Below are 21904 nucleotides of genomic sequence, written 5' to 3'. Positions count from 1 at the left end.
ATTAGCTGTGCTTCATTAGTGTGTGTTGGAAAGAGAGGGTAAAACCAGCTGCTCAATCTTGCAGTTCAACAAGTCTGCTTGTAGTTGTCTTTTCATGTGTGTGTGCTTTATTCTTCCTGTGCTTGTGCAACCCTTGACATCCCACCTTATAGCGTGTGCGCGTAACAGGCCAACATTGCGCTCATGTTTCAAAGATGGGAACCACAAGCTTGCCACGGGGGAATTTCACTGGGCGATTTGATTTGTTATTGAGTAGGGCTGCCACAAACGATTATTTTGATACATGACTAATCACTGATTATTTTTGCTCGTAATTATTGTTATACAAACTCTGTTTTACATTTAGCTCTAAATGTGCATTCCAACCAAAAATCAGTTACTTTTCACCCAAATCAATAAATAATACAAAGCAGTTTTTATATTTTTGACAACTCTTTTGCTGAAACATCTTCGCCATTTGAATGAAAACTATTAAATTTTACAAAATGACATATTAAACATGATGATATTTTGCATTTTCGATTGATTTGATTCAAGTGTTGCTTAACAAGTTGATACATCGATCCAGATCCATGTATTACCCTTACACCTTTAATTGTCTCGTAATTCTCATTATATTGTTTCTTGTGTACATAACCCTAACCTATCTGTTGAGTTCTTCAACTCATTGGCTGCCATTGACAGCGATGGCCATCCAATCTGTTTGAATTGGATAGATTGGACTTCTGGTGCCACCAATGAGTTAAGAGGCTCAAAGAAGAGAATTTTTAGTTAGTCTCAAAACTGGTAATCGATTATCAAAATAGTTGATGATTAAGGTTAAGTGTGTCAAAATTTTACTTTACTAACTTTACCAATAATTTTAATTCAATCATGAACCTTTTCAACCTGTTTCCTGTTCAATACAACATTAGCTCTTTATACTAGTAGGGCAAGTGACTATTTTTGGTTAGGGTTTACATACATGGACATCACATTTTGAGTCAAGTAGTCCATGATATTAAATTTGGTATACAAGTGTGGCCTGCAAAATGTGATACCCACATATATCACCATCAGCTCCAAATCATAATTCTTTTTTTTTTTCTTTTTTTTTTTTTAATATTTACTATACATTTATGTTAAATAGCAATACTCTATTTAGTTTTAACCTCCTGAGACGCAAGTTTTTTTTTTACTTAGAAAAAAATTAAATAAAAAAAGAAACTCTGAAACTCTGGTTATGGCTCCCAATAGCACTCTAAAAGTGATTTATTTTATTTATTTATTTTTTTAAGAATTTCATAGTATTTATCTCATTGTCTGCCATTGACAACGATAGACAATTCATCTAAACTGGGATGACTGGCTGTGAATTCTCATGATTTAATGCCAATGATGCCACAGCGAATATTCTGTCAGGCCTCCCAGGATTGGTCGTCTAGCTCTGTCAATGGCAGCCAGTGAGTTAAATGAATTCCTATAAAGTGTTAAATGTATCCTTTAATAGAAAATATTTACAAGACAAAAAGCTGTCTTTCCAGAGAGCTTTCGGAGGAACTCATGCAGCATTCGGCGAGCTCCGCCTCCAGCCTGGACAGCAACGGTCAATCGCAGGGCGCGCGCTGGGAGGAGCAGCAGAAGGTGCTGGCGCTGGAGCAGCTGTGCGGCGTGTTCCGGGTGGATCTGGGTCACATGAGGTCGCTTCGTCTGTTCTTCAGGTCTGCCGGGGGAAAGTGTGAAGTGAATAGGAATTTTAGAACGGAATTCGAATTTCATCATGCTGCCGTTGCAGTGATGAAGCGTGCACTGGCGGCCAGCTGGTGATTGCCAGTCGAGAGAGCCAGTACAAGGTTCTACACTTTCACCATGCTGGGCTGGATAAACTTGCCGAAGTATTCCAGCAGTGGAAGTGCTGCAGAGAGACGCAGATTAAAGACCAGGTGGGAAAGTTCACTGAACAAAAACAAAATGTGAAATCCATACGGTGCAACAAGTACAACCGGGAAATGAATTGAGAATACAAAACCAGGCAATTTGTCTTCTGGATTGAAGGCAACCAGATGTAACATTGCCATTGACGGTGATAGACGGAGTGTTTGATTTAAAATGAATAGTTGAATAATTCAAAATTTTATATTGGTTTCAAGGAAAAAAATAAACATCTGAGGGTAAAAAATGGCAAATAAAAGAGCACTCTGAGTGGTCATTCATTCATATCCCCTTCTCTCATGTCACCACTCTTTCTCTTGTCCTCATATCACCTACGCTGAAAATTTGAGGAAAATAGGCTAACCTTTTCTGACCTCTGTGACCTTTGACCTCTTTAGCCTAAAATTCAATCACAATTATTTACATAATTTCTAAATTTATATCACAAATGTATCCTGCAAGTTTGATAATAATCCTCTTATATCATTTTGAGTTATCTTGAACACAAACCGTTTCATCTACTGGTGAGGGTTAAAAGATTTAATTTCAAAGGGTTAATGTTAAATTGCCGAAAAATACAATCCCCACTTCTTATTCTACTTTTAATGCCAAGTTCTTTTATGATTATCTACAGGTACGCTACATACAAGAGAGGAGTTCAAGAGTAGTCGCTCATATTAAGTTGTATTTCTTTAGGAATTTTCACTTTTCCCTTCTTCATTCTAATGATTTTTTCACCTGTTCAGTATTTTCTACTCATTCCCATTTGTCGGTCTTTGGCCAGGTTTCTGATGAAAAGTCCTGCATGCAGTTTTCCATCCAGAGATCCACGCTACCTTCAGCCGAGAGCCACCCAGAGGAGAAGCTGTACCGGAGGCTGGATGTCACCACTTGGTTACGGCATCTCAATCACAACGGCCAAGTGGAGGAGGAGTATAAACTACGCAAGGTACGCATCTGTGCGTGTGTCTTATCTTTTTTGGGCCCATGGGGTTTATGGAAGCTTGTTCTATAAAAGGCGGTCTTGACCTTGAGCTGTGATGGAAGGCTTCCATCATCCATGTTAGCAGCTTGTCAGTCACCAAGTACCCCTGCCGTAAAACCTAGCAATGTGACTGTAAAACATCCAAATGTGAGATGTTACAAGGGCAATAAATCTTACAAAGGCCCCCTGCTTGCCAGTATTATCTTAGGTTGAAGTTGGATTTTCAGCTTTTTAGAAACACCATGGCTTAAAATCATTGTCGAATTGACATTACGGCTCATATAAAGTAACACTGAAAATACATCTCGGTGCGTGTGTCATGGCTAGTGTCACACCGTGCGTCATTTGAGACCTCTGGGATTGACTCACTTGAGCATTTAGCATTTACTGCAATGACTCAGCCATGGTTACGTGATGACTTTGTTTTTTTCTCGGTGGGCAAGAGAACACTTAAGCTTTTTGTTTGGGCTATTTGCGGCTTTGGTAAGGGTTTCAAAATTACAGTACTTTGCAAATGGGATCGCACATTCACTAGACACACCTGCACATAATGAGATTCAGTGCATGAACTATTTAGTGAATGACTGAATGAATGGACAAAATAATTCAAATAAAGACAAAATTTCCAAAAATTAAAAACGTGACTATTTTTAGGAGATGTGCAGATTACAACTCTTTCGTGGTTATAATCCTTGCAGTTGACTTCTTCGCTGTTTGACAAGCAGCTCTTTGTGCTTTCTGTTTACCCTCTGCCAGGCAATCTTCTTCGGGGGTATCGACCCATCCATCCGTGGCGAGGTGTGGCCCTTCCTGTTACACTACTACAGCTATGACTCCACTTCACAAGAGAGGGAGGCGTGGAGGCTACAGAAGCGGACACATTACCACGACATCCAGCAGAGGAGGTGAAATGATTTTGTAGGGGTAGCTAGACCTGGGCAATCTCAGCCAAAAAGGATCCAGATTTAAAAAAAAAAAAAAAAAAAAAAAGATAATATTGACCAATCTCAAGTCTTTTCCCATTTTTTAAACTCTATTTTCATAGTCTTTATAAATGGAAGTTAAAATTCTGCAGTAGTCAAACTTGCTATTCACATATCAAATATTAACATGAGATTAAGCTACCTTTTGCAAGGAACACTTCTCACAGTCAATATTTGAAACAACACACTCCAAATTATAAACATGCAAAGTCAATGATGGATTAAACAAATAAAATTAATCAAATATAGAGAAATGTAATTGTCATTTAAACAAAAAGATGTCCCAACATCTTGGAAAATGGCTGCCGCCAACCCCCGATCTTCGAATCGGGTGACAGTTCAAATATAGCCGACTATCGGCCAAACAGTATGTTCCCTGTGATTCCGAATGTCGCTGAGAGATGCGTCGCAAAAATTATAAATGAACATCTAAATGAAGACGGCTCTTTTGCATCAAATGCAAATGTGGGAAATATCATTCCACAGAGTTTGCAAACTGTCTTTTTATAGAAAAGATCAAACGCATGTTGAACATCTTGCTTTGGTGCAGTATTTCTTGATCTGAGAAAGCATTTGACACTATAATAAATCATGACATTCTTCTGTCTAAATTAACCCTTTTTTTTTCATTGGTTACAATTCAGTTGATAAAATCTTTTTTAGAATTCAGGAGAAAATGTGTCTCCATTAACACTGTCAAATCAAGATTTATAGATGTTCCTGTTGGCCTAGTGTCTCAGGGGTCAATACTTTGCCCACTGTTATTTTCTTTGTATATTAACAACTTGCCAAATTCATGTGTAAACGTTGAATTTCAAATGTAAGCTGATGATGCTGTCATCTTCACTAGTGCAAAAAATACTCAAGACGCAGCTTCTGCTCTCACATTAGCTATGGTTCCTATAAATGACTGGCTCTACAAATCTTTTCTTCTACCAAACACAACTAAAACTGTTTGATGTTTTATAAAGGAACCTTTGGACATTCAGGTGTATTTTTGGAAGGACAAGAACTACAAATTGTCTCTGAATTCAAGTGCCTTAGAGTGACACTTGAATCCACACTGTCTTTTAAAAGTTATTTTAAAAGAATATGTAATGCAGTGAAATTCAACCTGAGCAATTTTAAACAAATGAGGTCTTTCATAACAGTTGGGGCAGTTAGAATGTTTCTGCACTCAATGATTTCCATGTTTGTAACATTTAAAAAAAAAAGCACCAGTTTGTGACCTCTGAGAATTTCAAAATTTTTAAAATGGCTTGTCTAATGTACAAGGTGTTACATGGACTTGCCCCACCTCCCATGTCAGAAAAAAAAGCTAACTGTGGTCTCAGGACCAGGGCCACCTCTAGAGGGGACTGTGAGGTCCCAATCAGAAAAACAGCGTTCGGTCACAATTCTCTCTCTGTGAAGGCCAGTAAAATTTGGAACAGTTTATCACTCGCCATCTGGGTGTGTCCCACAATAACAACTTTCAAAACTCAGCTCAAGCAGTGGTTGAAAGTAAACCAGTCCTGCAACCACTGACTTTTAAGTTCTTCGTAACCCATTTTACTGTGGTGTTTTATTGTAACATTTTGTTCTTTTTTTATCTTTTTGTGTCATTGTGTTACCTTCCTAGGGACTGCGGATGTAAATTAGCATTTTTGCTACAATCAGGCATATTTACATCTTTTAGATGTGTCTAAAAGATGTTCATCAATGTGCACTGTCCCTATTAAATAAGTAAATAAATATAATAAAGAGATTCACTCAACAATGACAGGAATAGGATAGTCTACAGCAGGGGTTTCCAAACTTTTTGCAAAGGGGGCTAGCTTTGGTGTGGTAAAAATGTGGGAGGGTGACCTTGGCTGACGTCCTTTACGTAGAACAATATATTTAAGCACATTTTAGCAAGCTATTCCGTGTGTCACATTTGCTTTATTATTATTATTTTTTAATTAATAATTTACACAATCCCGCAACTAGCCTTTGTGGCGTTCTCTTTCGACTCTCGGGCTCTTGTGAAATACTACTGCTGTAAAATTAAACAAGCTTCAAGTTGCCTCAATGTCTCGCTATGTATCTTCCCTGTAATCTTGTCGAACATGTTAGCGTGTCTCGTTTGGTAATATCGCCACACATTGAACTCTTTAAAAACGGCGACTGTCTCTTTGCAAATGAGGCAGACACAGTTGTTGCATATTTTAGTGAAGACATAGTCCAATTTCCACCTAGCGTCGGCCATCGCAGTCAACTTTTTTTTTTGTTGATTGTCGCCATTTTAGAAAATTGGGAGTAAAGGGTCACACGGGGTAATGTTGCTTAGAGTGCCGCTGCCTTTTAGTGGGTAAATGAGGAGCAGCATTTAGTGTGTAAGCTACTTCATATGCTGGTAGCAGTACTGCTGACCAATTTATTAAGTCTGTGTGCGGGCCAGACGTTCTTGATCTTATGACAGAGGCTGGGGGACGGATGAGATTTGACCAAGGGCCGCATTTGGCCCCTGGGCCGGACTTTGGACATGTCTGGTCCATAGGATTATTATGTAATGAGACAATGAAATTGGGAAGGCTTCTTGAAGGAGAAAAACTTAAAAACAGAATCTATTTATTTCAAATTAAACATAATCAGCGTATGATGTATTAAAAGAACTGTGGCAAGTAGGGCACCATTGTTGTTGACGTCACAGGGCAGTGACGTGACATGGGTACGCTGCCAGACTTCCACAGTGTCACTCTTTAACTACATTAACATGTCGTCACTTCTGCCCTTCCAATTTGAACCGGAGGGGAATATTAATGAGAAGAACAGTCCTGTGGATATTTCACAAAACGAGCAGCAAAAGCAAATTGAACAGGATAGACAGGATGAGACGAGTAACGTGTCAAGTTCGCTGGTTCACTCTCCTGTTCCGCACTAGATTAGGGGAGTGATGTCAAAAAATGTTTGCAGATCTTCACGGTAAACCATTGTGTGTTCCAACTTATTCATATATTATTATAATTATATGGAGATAGTTAGCATCCAGAGCTGTCATGTGCTTTACATATGATTAGGGTATACAGTGAAACACAGCAGTTTGATTATTTATGTATCACACAAAAATGTTGATGCAGTTTGCCTCTACTGAGACGTCTAATGACGGCTTACCTTATTGTCACGTAAAAGCGCTGTCTACGTCGATGATCATCCTGCCTGTGTTCTCAGTTTATCAGATGTTGCACCCGAGAGTCCCGAAGCTTGCTTTTGCTGCTCGTTTTGTGAAATATCCACAGGGCTGTCCTTCTCATTAATATTGTGCTCGAGTTCAAATTTGAAAGGCAAAACCGACGACATGTTTATGTAGTTTAAGAGTGGCACTGTGGAAGTCCGGCAGTATACTCATGTGACGTCACCAACAATGGTGACCTACTAGTTAATTTTACAAATTTTATTAAAACGAAAACATTAAGAGGAGTTTTAATATCAAATTATTATAGCTCGTACTAACATTAATCTTTCAAGAATTACATGTCTTTCTATCCATGGTACCCTCTAAATGTCATTTTCCGTTTCTTATTACTGTTGCGCTAACGGGTTTTGGGGAATAAATGAATGTGGAGTGTGTCCAAAATCGACCAAAGTTTTTGCCTGTCTACAATCTTGATCATACAAGCACCCTGGCCTAGACTCAGTTAAACATTAAACCATATGTGAGTGTGTTGTGGCTTCTCATCACGGGTGCTGAGCAATCAATAGGAACAATGAGGAAAGTGTTAAAGGGAGGCGGCGGGTGCGAAATAAAAGCTCTCAGGAGAAAAAAACATGTCAGCGCTTATCAGATCATATTCTCCCGTCAGTAAGAGTTTAAAAACAGCTGCGGTATGTGCCGACACGCACACAGAAGAGTGCGGCTACTCCACCCAGGTTGAGTGAGCGTGTAATTCCGCGTGACCATAAAGAGGCTAATAATTGGACAGGTTTGATCTGCGTTCTCCCATCAGTGTAATTAAAAAATCCTTTGTTCTGACTCATATGGGGATTCCGTTTTAAAGGGCTGTTTGTCAAGAGCGGCCTGCAGGCCCTCTCGTCGGTCATTAGCGGGAAGGATCCATGTCTCTTCGCCCTCGTCACCCGTGAAAGCTGAGCGGCCGCGCACCAAAAACGTAGCAGCTGTTCGAGCGCCACCCCCTTCTCCGAACAAAAAGAGACTCAAAGCCCAGCGAAGCAGTCAATCACAAGAAAGGTGATGAATGTGACAAACAGGAATGTTGGCCTGTTCTCATCCACAGGAGAAAATGACATGACATTTTGTTAGGTTTGTCAGCCCTAAATTATGCAGTAGCAGAGATGTGTTTTTACATCTTTTATGTTTTTTTTTTTTTTTTTTAGCAGGGATGGGTTTAGGAATGTTCAAGGCTGTTTTACTGTGAATTCCAAGTTTGTAGACAACATTAACCCTTCATAGGCACTCGTTTAATTTATTGGCTTCCATTGACAGCGCTAGACATCCAGTCCATTTTGACTGGGAGAGGATGGCAGCGAATGACAGTCAAAATGAACCGGACGTCAATGGCGCTGAAACAGAAGCATTCACAGTGCTCCCAGTTTAAATGAATTGGACATCTGTCATTGTCAGTGGCAGGCAATGAGTTAAATACTATGAAATTTAAAAGTAATAAATTGTATTTCACTTTAGAGTTTATTTTAGTTGGATTACTTTGTTTTTATTCATATAAGGGAAAATAAGAGGTTGGGGGAGGGGGGGAACCTCCCACACTGTGCTCCTTTGCGAGCACAGAGCGGAATTATTAAAAAAAAAAAAAAGACGAAAAAAAAAGGTTAGAAACAAAATAAAACATGAAGACAAGCACATCTGGGAGGGAGTATCAGTGTAAATATAACAACTTTAAAGAGCCTGAAATAAAATAATACTTCATTATGACAGTTTAACAGTTGTAAAATATACTTGTACAGTTGGAGTTGAAGTAAGAGTATTACATTAATTTGTATTTTTTTTTAAATGGTCTTGTAATTCTCATTATATTGTTCCTTGTGTATTTATCCCTAACCCAGTGGTCGGCAACTCAAAATGTTGAAAGAGCCATATTGGACCAAAAAAAAAAACCAAATATGTATTGAGCCGCGAAAAAAAAAAAAATGAAAGCCTTATATAAGCCTTATAATGAAGGCAACACATGCTGTATGTATCTACAGTATATTAGCTATATTAGTCTACAATCAAAATGACTAGGTTGGCTGCAAATATAGTGCTGCAACAATTAATAAATTAACCTGAGTAATTTGATTAGGAAAAAAGCTTCGAATCAAGTTTTGATGCTTCTAGGATTCGGTTAATTAGAGTGGCATTGTAAAGGTTTGTTTTGAAAGAGTTTGAATTTAGTTTTATTGATTTGGATGGATACACTGCCTTCTAGTGGCAACAGTCAATATGACAAAACTCATCTTACGTGGCTGGATCCAGCTGCTCCTTGTTAAGACCAACATAAGGTTGTCAGTTTTTGTTTGCGCTAATATGATTGTTTATGCATTCGTAATTTAATTCAGAAGTATATTTAGCAGTTTATATGAGAAATATGTGTTTGAACGATTTGTTGAGACCATTGTTAAAAAAAAAATGCATTTTATAGCATTTAAGCTAGCAGACTTTGGCTAGCAAGCCATTTGTTCTTCTGTTGTTCTTCGATCCTCATTAATTTTTTTAGACCGTTTGCGGCTAAGGTATTTTAATTTGTTTTTAAATGCATTTATTGCTCTTGTGAAATGAAAGTGAAATCCTGCTTCGTTTGAAAAGACACTCTGGAATTTTATTTTATATTCACATTTAATGCTCTTTTGAAGAGCACATTTTAGCATTTTCATGTTTTACATTTCCTAAAATTGATTCTGCAACACATTAAATGTTTCCAATCAGATTACTTGAACTAATTGATAGATTCATCGATTACTTAAATAATCGATAACTGCAGCTCTATACATATACATAATGAGTTTCCATGATGAAATGTTTATTTTCCCTGCAGTGCATCCTATAGAGAATGACACACCACGTGACTACTCGGTTGTACGATGGCGCCTCAAGTTTAACTTAATTACAATATTCATTAGAAGAATGTTTGTGTCATGCTTGTCCTTCGACAGAAACCATTTTTAAACTAAAAATATATTTTCCTCTCCCATATTTTTCCATTTTCAAACATTTTGGAAAAAACTCCAGGAAGCCACTTGGGCAGCACTAAAGAGCCCCATGCGGCTCGCTGACCCCTGCCCTAACCTATCTGTTGAGTTTCTCTTTAACTCATTGGCTCCGATTGACAGCGATAGACGTGAATGTTCATTCCCTGCAAGACTTCCCAGTTCAAATGGATTCGACGTCTACTAGTGACAAACTAAATTCACAGCAGAAGGATGAAAAGAGCCACGTGATTAGATGTCTATTATCGTCAACGGCACTGAAAGAGTTAAGCTTCCAAGTAAACACAAATTACATTTAGCTGAATCATTGCTGCTTAGCAATGAAACTCTAGAGAAGCCCGCATGAGAGAGAAAGGTGTCGCAGGGAGGCGCCCGGCGACACAAACACTTGACAAATTGCGGGTTACGAGGCATTGCGTCAGGTTCGCGCTCGTTATTCCTGGCGGGGCGACATGCAAAACAAACAGTGTTAATTAAATCCCCTGCTTGTTAGGATTTTAGTTGCGTTAAAGAAACAGTCCAAATAATTGTGATGTAGAAGGATGCATGAAAGAAATGTGTTTTGCTTGTTCTTCTCCCCGCCAGGTTGTCTATGAGCCCTGAGGAGCACAGCGACTTTTGGAGGAAGGTCCAGTTCACCGTGGACAAGGACGTGGTGAGGACGGACCGCAGCAACCAGTTCTTCAGGGGAGAAAACAACCCGAACGTGGAGATCATGAGGTGAGGCCTTCTCAGCCCTTTGGGGGCCCCAAATGAGTTTCATCATGTTTTATTTGCTTTGACTAAGTAAAGTATTTGAAGTATGCATGTGCTCAAAGCTAATGGATGTCCAAACTGTGAGTGAGAGGATTACAAATAGCAGATCAGTCCGTCCATTGTTGCATATTTTTGTAGTTCTCTCCCTCATCTGTGGGGCAAAAAGTCGAATAGAGAACCCCCCTGACTGAATTAAAAAAAAATAGCTGCCAAGCTTATCATTGCATCTTTAATCATCCAAACCACTGTGGATTCTGCTCCCTCCAAACCTCTCTGAGGCTGGTTTGTTTCCCTTTCTTGACACTCTTTCATATTGTGACATGAACGTCCTCAAGGCTTTCCTTCTCTGTTTTGGAGACAACTTAATTATGCATGAGTGCTACCAGAGACACTTTAAAGTGCAATCCATAAAAAAATAGAAAAAACACTCACACATAAGATCATTAAATAGCTCCCTAGTTACCATAGGGGTTGGCATGGCAACCATTTAAAGTAGGACTTATTGTGCGTCTGTCTGGTTTTTGTTGTTGTTTTTTTTTTAATACAGTACCTTTATTAAAATGCATGTTGGAACGTTCAGTACATCTGGGTGGGATTGTTTCGAAGCAGTGTGGTCATGAAGACGTCCATCAAAGACGCTTACGTCACAGTGCTGCTTCATACATCATGTGGAACCTCCAAAGTTGCTTATTCTTCCGTATTTGTTGACTTCTAACTTGTTTTAATTTACGAGTAGGCGTGTGCCGGTTGCTGGTTTTTAAAAGAGCTTAATTTGGCCAGAACGGTAAAAACATTTTTGTTTTTCATGGTTCATTTAGATTACTTTTACTGTACCATTTTTTTGGTTTTGTTTAAAATGAAACCTTTTTTAATGATGTGAAAATTGTTTACCATTTATTTACTCAAACATTAAAAAAAAAACAAAAAATTTTAGAGCGGCAATCACAGTACAGTGATGATCTTAACATTAGAATCTGATACCGTCCTATGCCCAGTACAGATAAATATCTTATTGGAAATAATGTCCTGTATATTAAACGGATAAGCAAGACCTTGATCCTGTGCATCCCAGAAGAATCTTTTTTAATAAAATGAAAAGACTCAAATTTTTTTTGATGCGGAATAGTGGAGAAAAACGTAAATAAAAGCCAGTATTTCTCAGAAGCTGGCGGAATAGTCATTGTCAGACATCTTTAAATGCCAGTACTATTTTAGCCAATCAAATGTGACTATCTCGGATTGTCCCGTCTACTCGTCATGCATTAGATACACACTCTAAGATGCGCCACTCTTGGTGAAATGAGCTTTAATGGAGCCATGAAGTGAAACAGGATTTGAGCCTCAGACAGAGAAAGAAGAAAGACAGACACTGATTAAACAGGTACAGAAACTATGTGTGTGTTTTGAGTCCATCAGTGATTAAATGCTGTACGTGAGCGATATGGCTGATGTCATGTTCATCTTACAATGGCGAAGTGGTGGCCTTTTTTGTGTTGAAATATTATTTTCTAATGATCAGAGGTCTAACGAATGCGCAATTTGCATACTTGACTTTGTGCAACCGTATTTTACATAAAGGTAATTTACAATAGGTGTTGACTCTTACTTTGCGTCTTTCACTGACAGCCTTTATTTCTTCGTTTCTCTTAGGCGCGTCCTGCTCAACTACGCCGTGTTCAACCCCGACATGGGCTACTGCCAGGGCATGTCGGACCTGGTGGCCCCGCTCCTGACGGAAATCCAGGATGAAAGCGACACCTTCTGGTGCTTCGTTGGCCTCATGGAGAACACCATTTTCATCAGCTCGCCAAGGGATGAGGACATGGAGAGGCAGCTGGTAGTTTCTCGTCACGTGCGACTAATGTCGTATCGGGTTGAGGGAGATGTTAGAAGCTGTATGTGTTTGCCGTGCAGATGTACCTGCGAGAGCTACTGCGTCTAATGCTGCCTGACTTCCACCAGCACTTGACGGCGCTGGGCGAGGACGGCCTCCAGCTGCTCTTCTGCCACCGGTGGATCCTCCTCTGCTTCAAGCGCGAGTTTCCTGACACAGACGCTCTTCGCATGTGGGAGGCCTGCTGGGCTCACTACCAGGTCACAGTCAAAGTCTCTTTGAGGAAACAAAAACACACACACACACAATCATGAGTGGGGGAGCTTCATGTTTCACTGAGGGCGTCCAGAGTGCAAGCCTTCTACTTCAAAGCTTCAACTAAAAACTACAATATCGTAATCATATCAAGTTCATTATTATGTACAGTATCTTGAATTTTAAGTGTAATCACAATATTAATAATAGATACAGTGGTATGAAAAAGTATCTGAACCTTTTGGAATTTCTCACATTTCTGCATAAAATCACAAATAAATGTGATCTGATCTTTGTCAAAATCACATAGATGAAAAAACGTGTATGCTTTAACTAAAACCACCTAAACATTTACAGGTTTTCATATTTTAATGACAGCATGCAAACAATGACAGTAGGGGGAAAATTAAGTGAACCCTCTGCCTAAGGAGACTTAAAGAGCAACTGAAACCAATTTTTACACAACAATTTAAGTCAGGTGTGTGCTGAATCACTGAGGAGTGGTTTGAATCACTGATGAGTGGTTTAACACTGCCCTGCCTACTATAAAACACTCCTGGTAAGAATTGTCTCGATGAGAAGCTTTGTCTTATGTGTGTCATGGCTCGGTCAAAAGAGCTGTCTGAAGACCTGCGATCAAGGACTGTTGATTTGTACAAAGCTGGATACAAAACCATCTCTAAAAGTCTGGATGTTCATCAATCGACAGTCAGGGAAGTTGTCTACAAATGGAGAGAGTTTGGCACTGTTGCTTCTCTCCCAAGGAGTGGCCTTCCACCAAAGATGATGCCAAGAGTTCAGCGCAGAGTACTCAGAGAGGTAAAAAAGAACCCTAGAGTGTCTGCTAAAGACTTACAGAATCACTGGCACAGTCTAATATCTCTATGCACACATCAACTATATGTAAAACTATGGCCAAGAATGGTGTGGGACTCCACGGAGGAAGCCACTGCTGTCTAAAAAAAACCCCATTGTTGCTCGTTTAATGTTCACAAAAAGGCACTTAGACACTCCAAAGACGTTTTGGCAAATATTTGGTGGAGTGATTAAACCAAAGTTGAATTGTCATGTGTGGAGGAAAAATGGAACAGTTCACCAGCATCAACACCTCATTCACACCTTGAAACATTGTGGAGGGAGCATCATGATTTGGGGCTGTTTGCTGCCTCAGGGCCTGGACAACTTGCAATCATTAATGGAAGAATTCAAAAGTTTATCAGGATGTTTTGCAGGAAAACCAGAGGCTGTCTGTCAGACAGTTGACGCTAAAAAGAGGATGGATGCTGCAACAAGACAATAATCCAAAACACAGAAGTAACTTCAGAATAGTTTCAGAAGAACAAAATACACGTTCTGGAGTGGTAAAGTCAAAGTCCAGACTTGAACCCCATTGAGATGCTGTGGCATGACCTAAAGACAGCGATTCATGCCAGACATCCCAGGAATCTGACTGAACTTCAGCAGTTTTGTAGAGAAGAGCGGGCCAAGATTAGTCCTGATCGATGTGCCAGACTGATCTGCAGCAGCAGGAAGCGTCTGGTTGAAGTTATTGCTGCCAAAGGGGGTCCACAAAATATTTAATTTGATGGTTAACATACTTATTTTTCCCCCTTCTGTCATTGTTTGCATACTATCCTCATTAAAATATGAAAACCTTTAAATGTTTGGGTGGTTTTAGTTAAAGCAGACACTGTTTTTTTCATCTGTGTAATTCTGACAAAGAACAGATCACATTTGATGGTTTTTCTTGATGTAGAAATGTGAGAAATTCCAAAAGATTGATACTTTTTCATACCACTGTATGTATGTAAATGAAGGTGTATTCATGATCTATAAATCCATCCATCCATCCATTATCTTCCGCTTGTTCCGGGGTCGGGTCGCGGGGGCAGCAGAGGCGACTTTCTGGCGATGTTACTACAATATGATTTGTCACCTTAACTTATAAAGACTGGCGAACGGAGGTCTGAGGCGGACCGTCGAGGTTGTAGACATTCTACGGCCGTATTGTCGAGCCTGTTCACGGGCCCGCACACCACGCCCATATTTTTCTATCATTTCCATCTTCATTTCAATAATAAGCCTCACCTTTTTCCACTACCTGCACTAACATTCTTCGAACCCATGTTGATTTCTCTCAAGAGAAAATCCACTGTGCGTCCATCTTGCAGGAAAACAAACTGCAGCACTGTCATAAATCGTATTTTGAGCATGTCGTCGGATCTCGAAACAAATGGCGAGTCAGATTTTACGTCTGATGTCAAAAAGATCATGTGTCGAAGCGATCATATGTCAAGGTACCACTGTATTACAAAGTAAAATAACCATATGGCAAACCAATAAACTGATGCAATTTTGTGTGCTGCAAGTGTTCCGTAAAGAGTGTCACAGTATTTCATTTGACTTTTTTTTTTTTTTTTTTGCCACAATAGCATTGATTTGTGAATAGCCCAAATTGTGTCTTTTCCAGACTGATTACTTCCACCTGTTCCTGTGCGTGGCCATCATCGTCCTCTACGGCGAGGATGTGACGGAGCAGCAGCTGGCCACCGATCAAATGCTGCTGCACTTCAGCAACTTGTCTATGCACATGAACGGAGAGCTGGTGCTACGCAAGGTGACTCACACGCCACCTCCTATTATTTTTTAGCCGTGTAGGAAGTCGCTGACTGCAATGATCATGTTTCACTGCCACTGACGGTGAGAGACGTCCAATCAATTTTGACCGTCTGGCAGCAATCTTTTCTCTCTGTCAAATTGGATTCGACGTCCCACAACGTCAGTGGCAGGCAATAATAGTTCATTGTGAGACGAGAATCAATAAAATACGATTCAGTATTTTTTAAATGCAACATTTGAGAAATGATTAAAATGATTGTTTACTGTAGGTAATTGTCCAATATTTAAATATGTTAATTGCAGTTTTCGTGAAAAACTACTGAACAGGATGTGAAGATCATTTTTATCCCTTATGCTAATCAAATTTTATCTATGCAGTGTATGGCTTCACAGACACATTAAGATATTACAATAACAAATTACAAATAACTCTTACTACCGTATTTTTCGGACTATAAGTCGCAGTTCTTTTTTTCATAGTTTGGCTGGGGGTGCGACTTATACTCTGGAGCGACTTATGTGTGAAATTATTAACACATTATGATATCATTTCACATGTTATTTTGGTGTTTTGGAGTGACACTGATGGTTTGGTAAACTTGTTAGCATGTTCTTTATGCTATAGTTATCTGAATAACTCTTAATAGCTATGGTACGTTAACATAGCGGCCATGTTCGCATTTCGTTGTTTATGCATCATGTAACATTATCATAGTGTACGCTTATTCAGCATGTTGTACTCTATTGTATTTTTATTTTTAATTTGCCTTTAAAAATGACATATTTGTTCTATGTGTTGGATTTTATCAAGTAAATTTCCCCCCAAAATGCGACTTATACTCCGGTGCGACTTGTATATGGTTTTTTCCTCTTCATTGAGCAATTTATGGCTGGTGCGACCTATACTCAGGTGCGACTTATAGTCCGAAAAATACGGTAGTAATAATTATGAACAAAGGATTATCACAATTTAAAATCCCCATACCCATCAGGCAAGGAATTATTACATTATTATTATTACAACTTAGAATTTAGCATTAGCTTGACAATTTAGCTTAAAAAAACGTTATGTCAGAAAAGATTAATTTGTTAACAGTAATGGTGCTTTTGTAAACCAGTTCATCTTTGCTTGCAGGCATCACAGCCTCTCAAAAAAAGAAAAAGCTCTTACATACACACATTGTACTTAAAATGTCAGGGTCCTGCTTCACAAACTACTAAAAAGTAATCTGGGGTTTCCGTGGCAACAGCCAAAAACCCCCTCCCTCCTTCCAAGCCAGTTTCCATCTGGATGAATTTAAAGCCGTTTATTCCAGGTCAATTTGTTCCATATTTGCGTTTTAAATGAAGGTAGTGTTCTGTTCACATCGCGGCCCACGCGTTTACTGGCCTGTCGAGAATTTACGATGCGTTTGCGCCGTCGCCTCCTGCTCCGTCCTCATGTTTATGGATGCCGTCGTGTTAACATGCAGCCGATGTTCTCCTTTTGTTTATCTCGCATTTGCATCCATTTTTTTTTCATAGCAGGCAAGCAGAATGACCTTGAAGGTTTTTCGCCTCAAGGTCATTGATTATATTAAAAGCGGTGTTATGAAAATGCGCAAAAAGCTGTTTTGCATCCACTGTGTGGAAGCTCACTGTTGTTTTGTCCGGTCCCTCCAGGCACGCAGCCTCCTCTACCAGTTCCGCCTCCTCCCCAGAATCCCGTGCAGCCTCCATGACCTGTGTAAACTGTGCGGGCCGGGCATGTGGGATAGCCGCTACATCCCTGCCGTGGAGTGTTCCGGCGAGCACCCGGACTCTCAAAGCTGCCCTTACGGGGGCACGTCCGTGCCGAGGCCCTCCTCGCCCAAGCCCTCCAGAGGTGCCAAATCTCGAGATATTTTCACCTTCAGGAAACAGTCCTGAGGAGCCGAGATCCGCGTCCAAGCCTTTCACGCTGGTGCGGGTCAAAGCTGAGCACTTGGAATTCACTCAGAGCGAGTAAACTTTTAAAGGCTCGGTCTTCAGCTATATGTGCATTTGTTTATTAGAAGAGAAATATTTTTCAACACCTCTTAAGCTGTATTAAGGCTGAGATTTGACCCAGATATGTGAGGCGGATGCGCTGACAAGAAATCCAACGGGCTGCCAGCAGGTACCCGCCCATATTTAGCTGTGTTCTATATCCTTGCATGTAAAGCACAAAACTATGCCTGACTATCTACTCGAAAGGAGTTTACACGTTTGCTGAAGATTTTTGTTCTATCGCAACACTTCCAGGCAGGCGGAAGCGACCCGGTGGGGCATTCATGTAACCCGTTTTGATACATGTTGAGTCTTCATGCTGTGTTTCCACCAAGTGGTAGGTAGGTTCAGCGCTATTGACGATAATAGAAGTCCAATCCATTTTTAACTGCTCCCAATTCAAATAGATTGGACATCTATCGCCGTCAACGGTAGCAAATTAAATATAAATCATTCATGTGACAATCAACTCCTGTTTCATATAAATGTAGTGCACTCCTTTGTGTGAATGAACAATCTATTCCACCAAACCAAATTCTTAACAATCAATCATTGATGATCATGTTGAACTTGAATTCCAGTACTAGAGGATATAGTGATAGTGTTACGGACTGCAACAGTAATTGAATTCAACGAAGATGACAAACAACAGCCGGTGTTCAGCATTGTGTTCTTAGCTTGTGGTTCTTTCATACAAGAACGAGACAATAGATCTTTATAGCACAGCCTGGAAAATGTGACATTTTTCCGCTTTTCCCCCTCTGACATGGAATTTACACACCTGGCTTTTTTCACTACCTTAAGAGGACAGATGTTTTTTCAGAGTGAAGGAAATTTTACTTAGGAGTTGATATCTTCACTGGTTTTCCTCCCCCGACGTACAGTCTTTCCTTGTATTTATTTTTTTACACTTTTTGCTAACATTTTCCTGTAATTGCAACATTAACACTCACACTTGATTTTTTTCTTTTTTTTTTTTTTTTTTTTTTTAAACAAAGGCCTTTTTTATTATATTGCAATCAAGGTAGACATTTTTCACAACCCTGAGGTTCCGGTAAATGTCAGTAAAATGTGATGTATTAAGCATATATGCTTATATAAAGGACGAAACACATGTTTGGTTTTTGGTTTCAAATCAAACCCAAAATTAGCGAGAAACGTTAGCTGTTAGCATTTAACATGTCATGTAATGAAAAGAAATGAGCCAAAATTGCTTAGATTTTTAATCTGAAACATAAATTCGAAGTACAAAGCTGCTAATTTCATTTTTAATTTGAAATTGAAAGTTGATTGGAAATATAATACATGGAATGTTTATGCTGCATTAGAAAGGTGTGTTATAGAAACGAAATTGTGCCAGAAAGTGCTTGAACCACAACTTAAAGTGCAAGACAGCACCACGTATAAATAACATTCATATAGAGACTGTTGCTTGAAGTATTTAAAGGGGAAGTTCAGAATTTTGACATCAGGCGTCAAGTTAGCGAGGGTTTAATTAGTCGGTAAAGTTGATTCCAACAATTTCCTTGTAGTTTTTTAGTTATTTGTTAGTTTCAAGGCTCCAGAGTGGCTAAGCTAGCGCCAGTCAATTAGGCCAATTTAGCATGCCAATAAAAAACAACATATGCACACATGAAAATCATCGATGACCCATGCAACCAATATTGTTGGCTACGTTTTCAGGACAAAGTTATTAAAACTTACCATTGCCTGTCTATATTTGCAGTATGAACAGCAACATTTGTAATCCAGAAGCTCTGCAGAGGAGCAGGGCAGAGCAATATCACATCTGTTTTTTTCACCGCAGATTTTTTATGTCGTAGTAAGCAGCACGTAACCAGTTTATACTGTTCCTCGCTATTCATAAGGAATTTGTGGAAACTTTCCTTTGCCCATTTCTTCTGTCTGTTTCCCCAGCCTCAACTAAATGCACATTTCACCATGTTGCTAGCCGTCAGTAAACTCAGCAGACTGTTGCTGCATTCAAGGAAGGTGGGAAGTCAAGTTAAGTTTCCAACCTCCGATCTGGACAAATATCATTGGAAGGCCTCCAATATTTGATCACTTACGCGGATGCAGGTTTGCTAAAGGTCAAAATGTCTTTTGATGGCCAAAAGAAAAAATAACTTGTCGCGATCAACCATCTTTGCTGTTTACATTTGCTTTGAACACTTTGAGGTTGCATTTAGTACCCTCCGAGTGGGAGATGTCCGACTTCCAACCTTCCTTGAATGCAGCGTGAGCACGAGCGGCCGAAGCACTCCTCTCTACTGTGGTCGTATTACGCATCTAAAAAAAAAAAAATAGTCCTGCAGAATGAAATGAATTACGTTTTCGGAATAATGATCTACATGTTGAATTTATTTGACTGTGGGATCTGTTCGTAGATCTATATCGTTTTTTATTGGCATGCTAAGTTGGCCCCATTGACTCGCGCTAGCTTAGCCACTCCGGAGCCCTGAAACTATCAAATAGCTTACAAACTGCACGGAATTTGTTTAATTCTACTCCAACAACTAATTAAACTCCTGCCTACTCGAAGATTAAGCCTAAAGTAAAAAATTCTGAACTTAAGTATGCAAATTGCGAATTTCCTAGATCTCTGATGGTGGAGAAAATTATGTGAAAGCACAAAAATGGCATAGAAATTTTGTGACGTCAGTTTATACCCACGCACACAACTACACTAATAGACTTGAGTGCAAGTGCATGGGTATTAATGACATAACAGGGAAGGCCGGACAAATTATGATAATTGCAATTGATTGGCTAAAATAGTACCAGCATTGACAAAATGCCCCCCCCCCTTTGTTTTTTAATGTATTATTATTTATTGAAAGGTGTTGTCTTTCCCTTTAAAATAATAGCAATGTACCTTATTAACTCTTTAAATGCCAAAGTCACACAATTGCGACAAGCACCATGCTAACTTTAACAAGCCAGAGGTCCAATTAATTAAAAAAAAAAAAAAAGTAATAAAAGTGTAAACCCTAACTACAAGAGGCACCATGTTTGCAACTCTGGCATTGTTACTTGTTGCAATTTTGAGACTTTGGAGCTTAAAGGGGTTAACTTAACTGCACTCTACTTAGCACTTGGTGGAAACGGCGCTATCAGGTCGAACGTAAGTCGCTGGATAAATGTCACAGCAGCCAAAGAGCAAAACATTTGAATCTGTGCCAACAGAAAGAAAATACAAGTTGAATTCTTGTCATAAGTGTGTCAAATCATAAAACGGAAAATCATTGATATCACCCTACCCTCCGTTTCTTTCCTTTTTCGTGCTCACTTCAGGTGACATTCTGCATTAAAATCAGTCCAAATGTTTGCTCTCACTCACTTCACAGACGCTTAGTCTTCGTTTTGTGTGAGTGTGTAAACTGGAGTGACCTTTTAAACATCTGGTAATAAGTGGAGCGTAGAAGTCCCCTCCCCTCATCCCCCTGGCTCCGTCTCTGTAATTACAGCATTCATCATGGAGATGATGGAGCAAGGATTCTCAAAACTGTGATGTGGGGCACCACTACGAAAAATTAACTCATTGTCTGCCATTGTCGGCGATGGACGTCCAATCCTTTTGACAGTCGAAGTTGATTGGACGTCGATCGCCACCAATTGCAGCCAAAAGTTCAAACAATTCATCTACCATATCACAACATGTTGTGTCACATCACTTGTGGTGAAAATGAGCCTTAATAAATAAACTATGCTTTTAAGCATTTCTTGGTTTTTATTGACGCTAACGAAGGAACTGTAACCAAGAAAACGTCAACTCAAAGATGTCATGTTTCGTAAGTCGCTCAGCTTGTATTTATCAGGCGGTCTTGGCATCGTTTATTCGTAGGAATCGCGTTAATTCATGCGTGGCATCGCTCCAATAGCTTTCCCAGGGAAAATGAGTCGCAAATGACTAACCTGTACCCCAACATCGCCTCAAGGGGTGGCTTCATCTATCGTAAGCAATTTTTGACTGTACATGTGATTATTGTGCCCCGCGCCTGTGATGTTCCGAGCCGTCTGCATGCAATTACGATCCATTAGCCCCCGATTGACAGCCTCTCTGAGGACTAATGCAGAGCAGAATGAGATAAAGACAAAATGACAATATGGATGGAAATGAATAACATGCCGCCAGTTATTAAGTCGTATCTGTGACCCCTTCTTTTGCAGGCTTTGAGTGCCTGAAAATACACACATGCAAAGGCGGACATTGAGTACATCTGTGCAAGTTTAAGTTGACCTAACCACATAAAAGGGGAAAATATTAGTGTTTACATACCCTCATTGTGGGCACAGGGGAAAATTATGGAGTCATTTGGGAAGAACAAATGTAGGCTTCTACATTTGACTGCAAAGATTTTGAATATTAATGTT

The 21904-nt window shown here is 39.6% G+C and overlaps 1 protein-coding gene across 1 annotated transcript in view; it reads left to right on the top strand.

Moving 5' to 3' along the window:
* The window catches only part of tbc1d16 (TBC1 domain family, member 16), a 37578-nt gene extending 19061 nt beyond the window's left edge, over positions 1-18517 (top strand). The window contains exons 5-13 of the mRNA XM_057817426.1: positions 1524-1700; positions 1775-1922; positions 2696-2860; positions 3653-3801; positions 10645-10779; positions 12466-12652; positions 12730-12909; positions 15375-15521; positions 17186-18517. Of these exons, the coding sequence (XP_057673409.1) occupies positions 1524-1700; positions 1775-1922; positions 2696-2860; positions 3653-3801; positions 10645-10779; positions 12466-12652; positions 12730-12909; positions 15375-15521; positions 17186-17431 (1534 nt within the window). The 3' untranslated portion in view covers positions 17432-18517. The remainder of the gene's footprint in view (positions 1-1523; positions 1701-1774; positions 1923-2695; positions 2861-3652; positions 3802-10644; positions 10780-12465; positions 12653-12729; positions 12910-15374; positions 15522-17185) is intronic.
* The last annotated feature ends 3387 nt before the right edge of the window (positions 18518-21904 follow it).

Source organism: Corythoichthys intestinalis, chromosome 16 (genome assembly GCF_030265065.1).
Source record: "Corythoichthys intestinalis isolate RoL2023-P3 chromosome 16, ASM3026506v1, whole genome shotgun sequence".
NCBI classification, from domain to species: domain Eukaryota; kingdom Metazoa; phylum Chordata; class Actinopteri; order Syngnathiformes; family Syngnathidae; genus Corythoichthys; species Corythoichthys intestinalis.
Note: the sequence above shows the minus strand (reverse complement) of the source record. Positions and strands in the feature narration are given on the sequence as shown.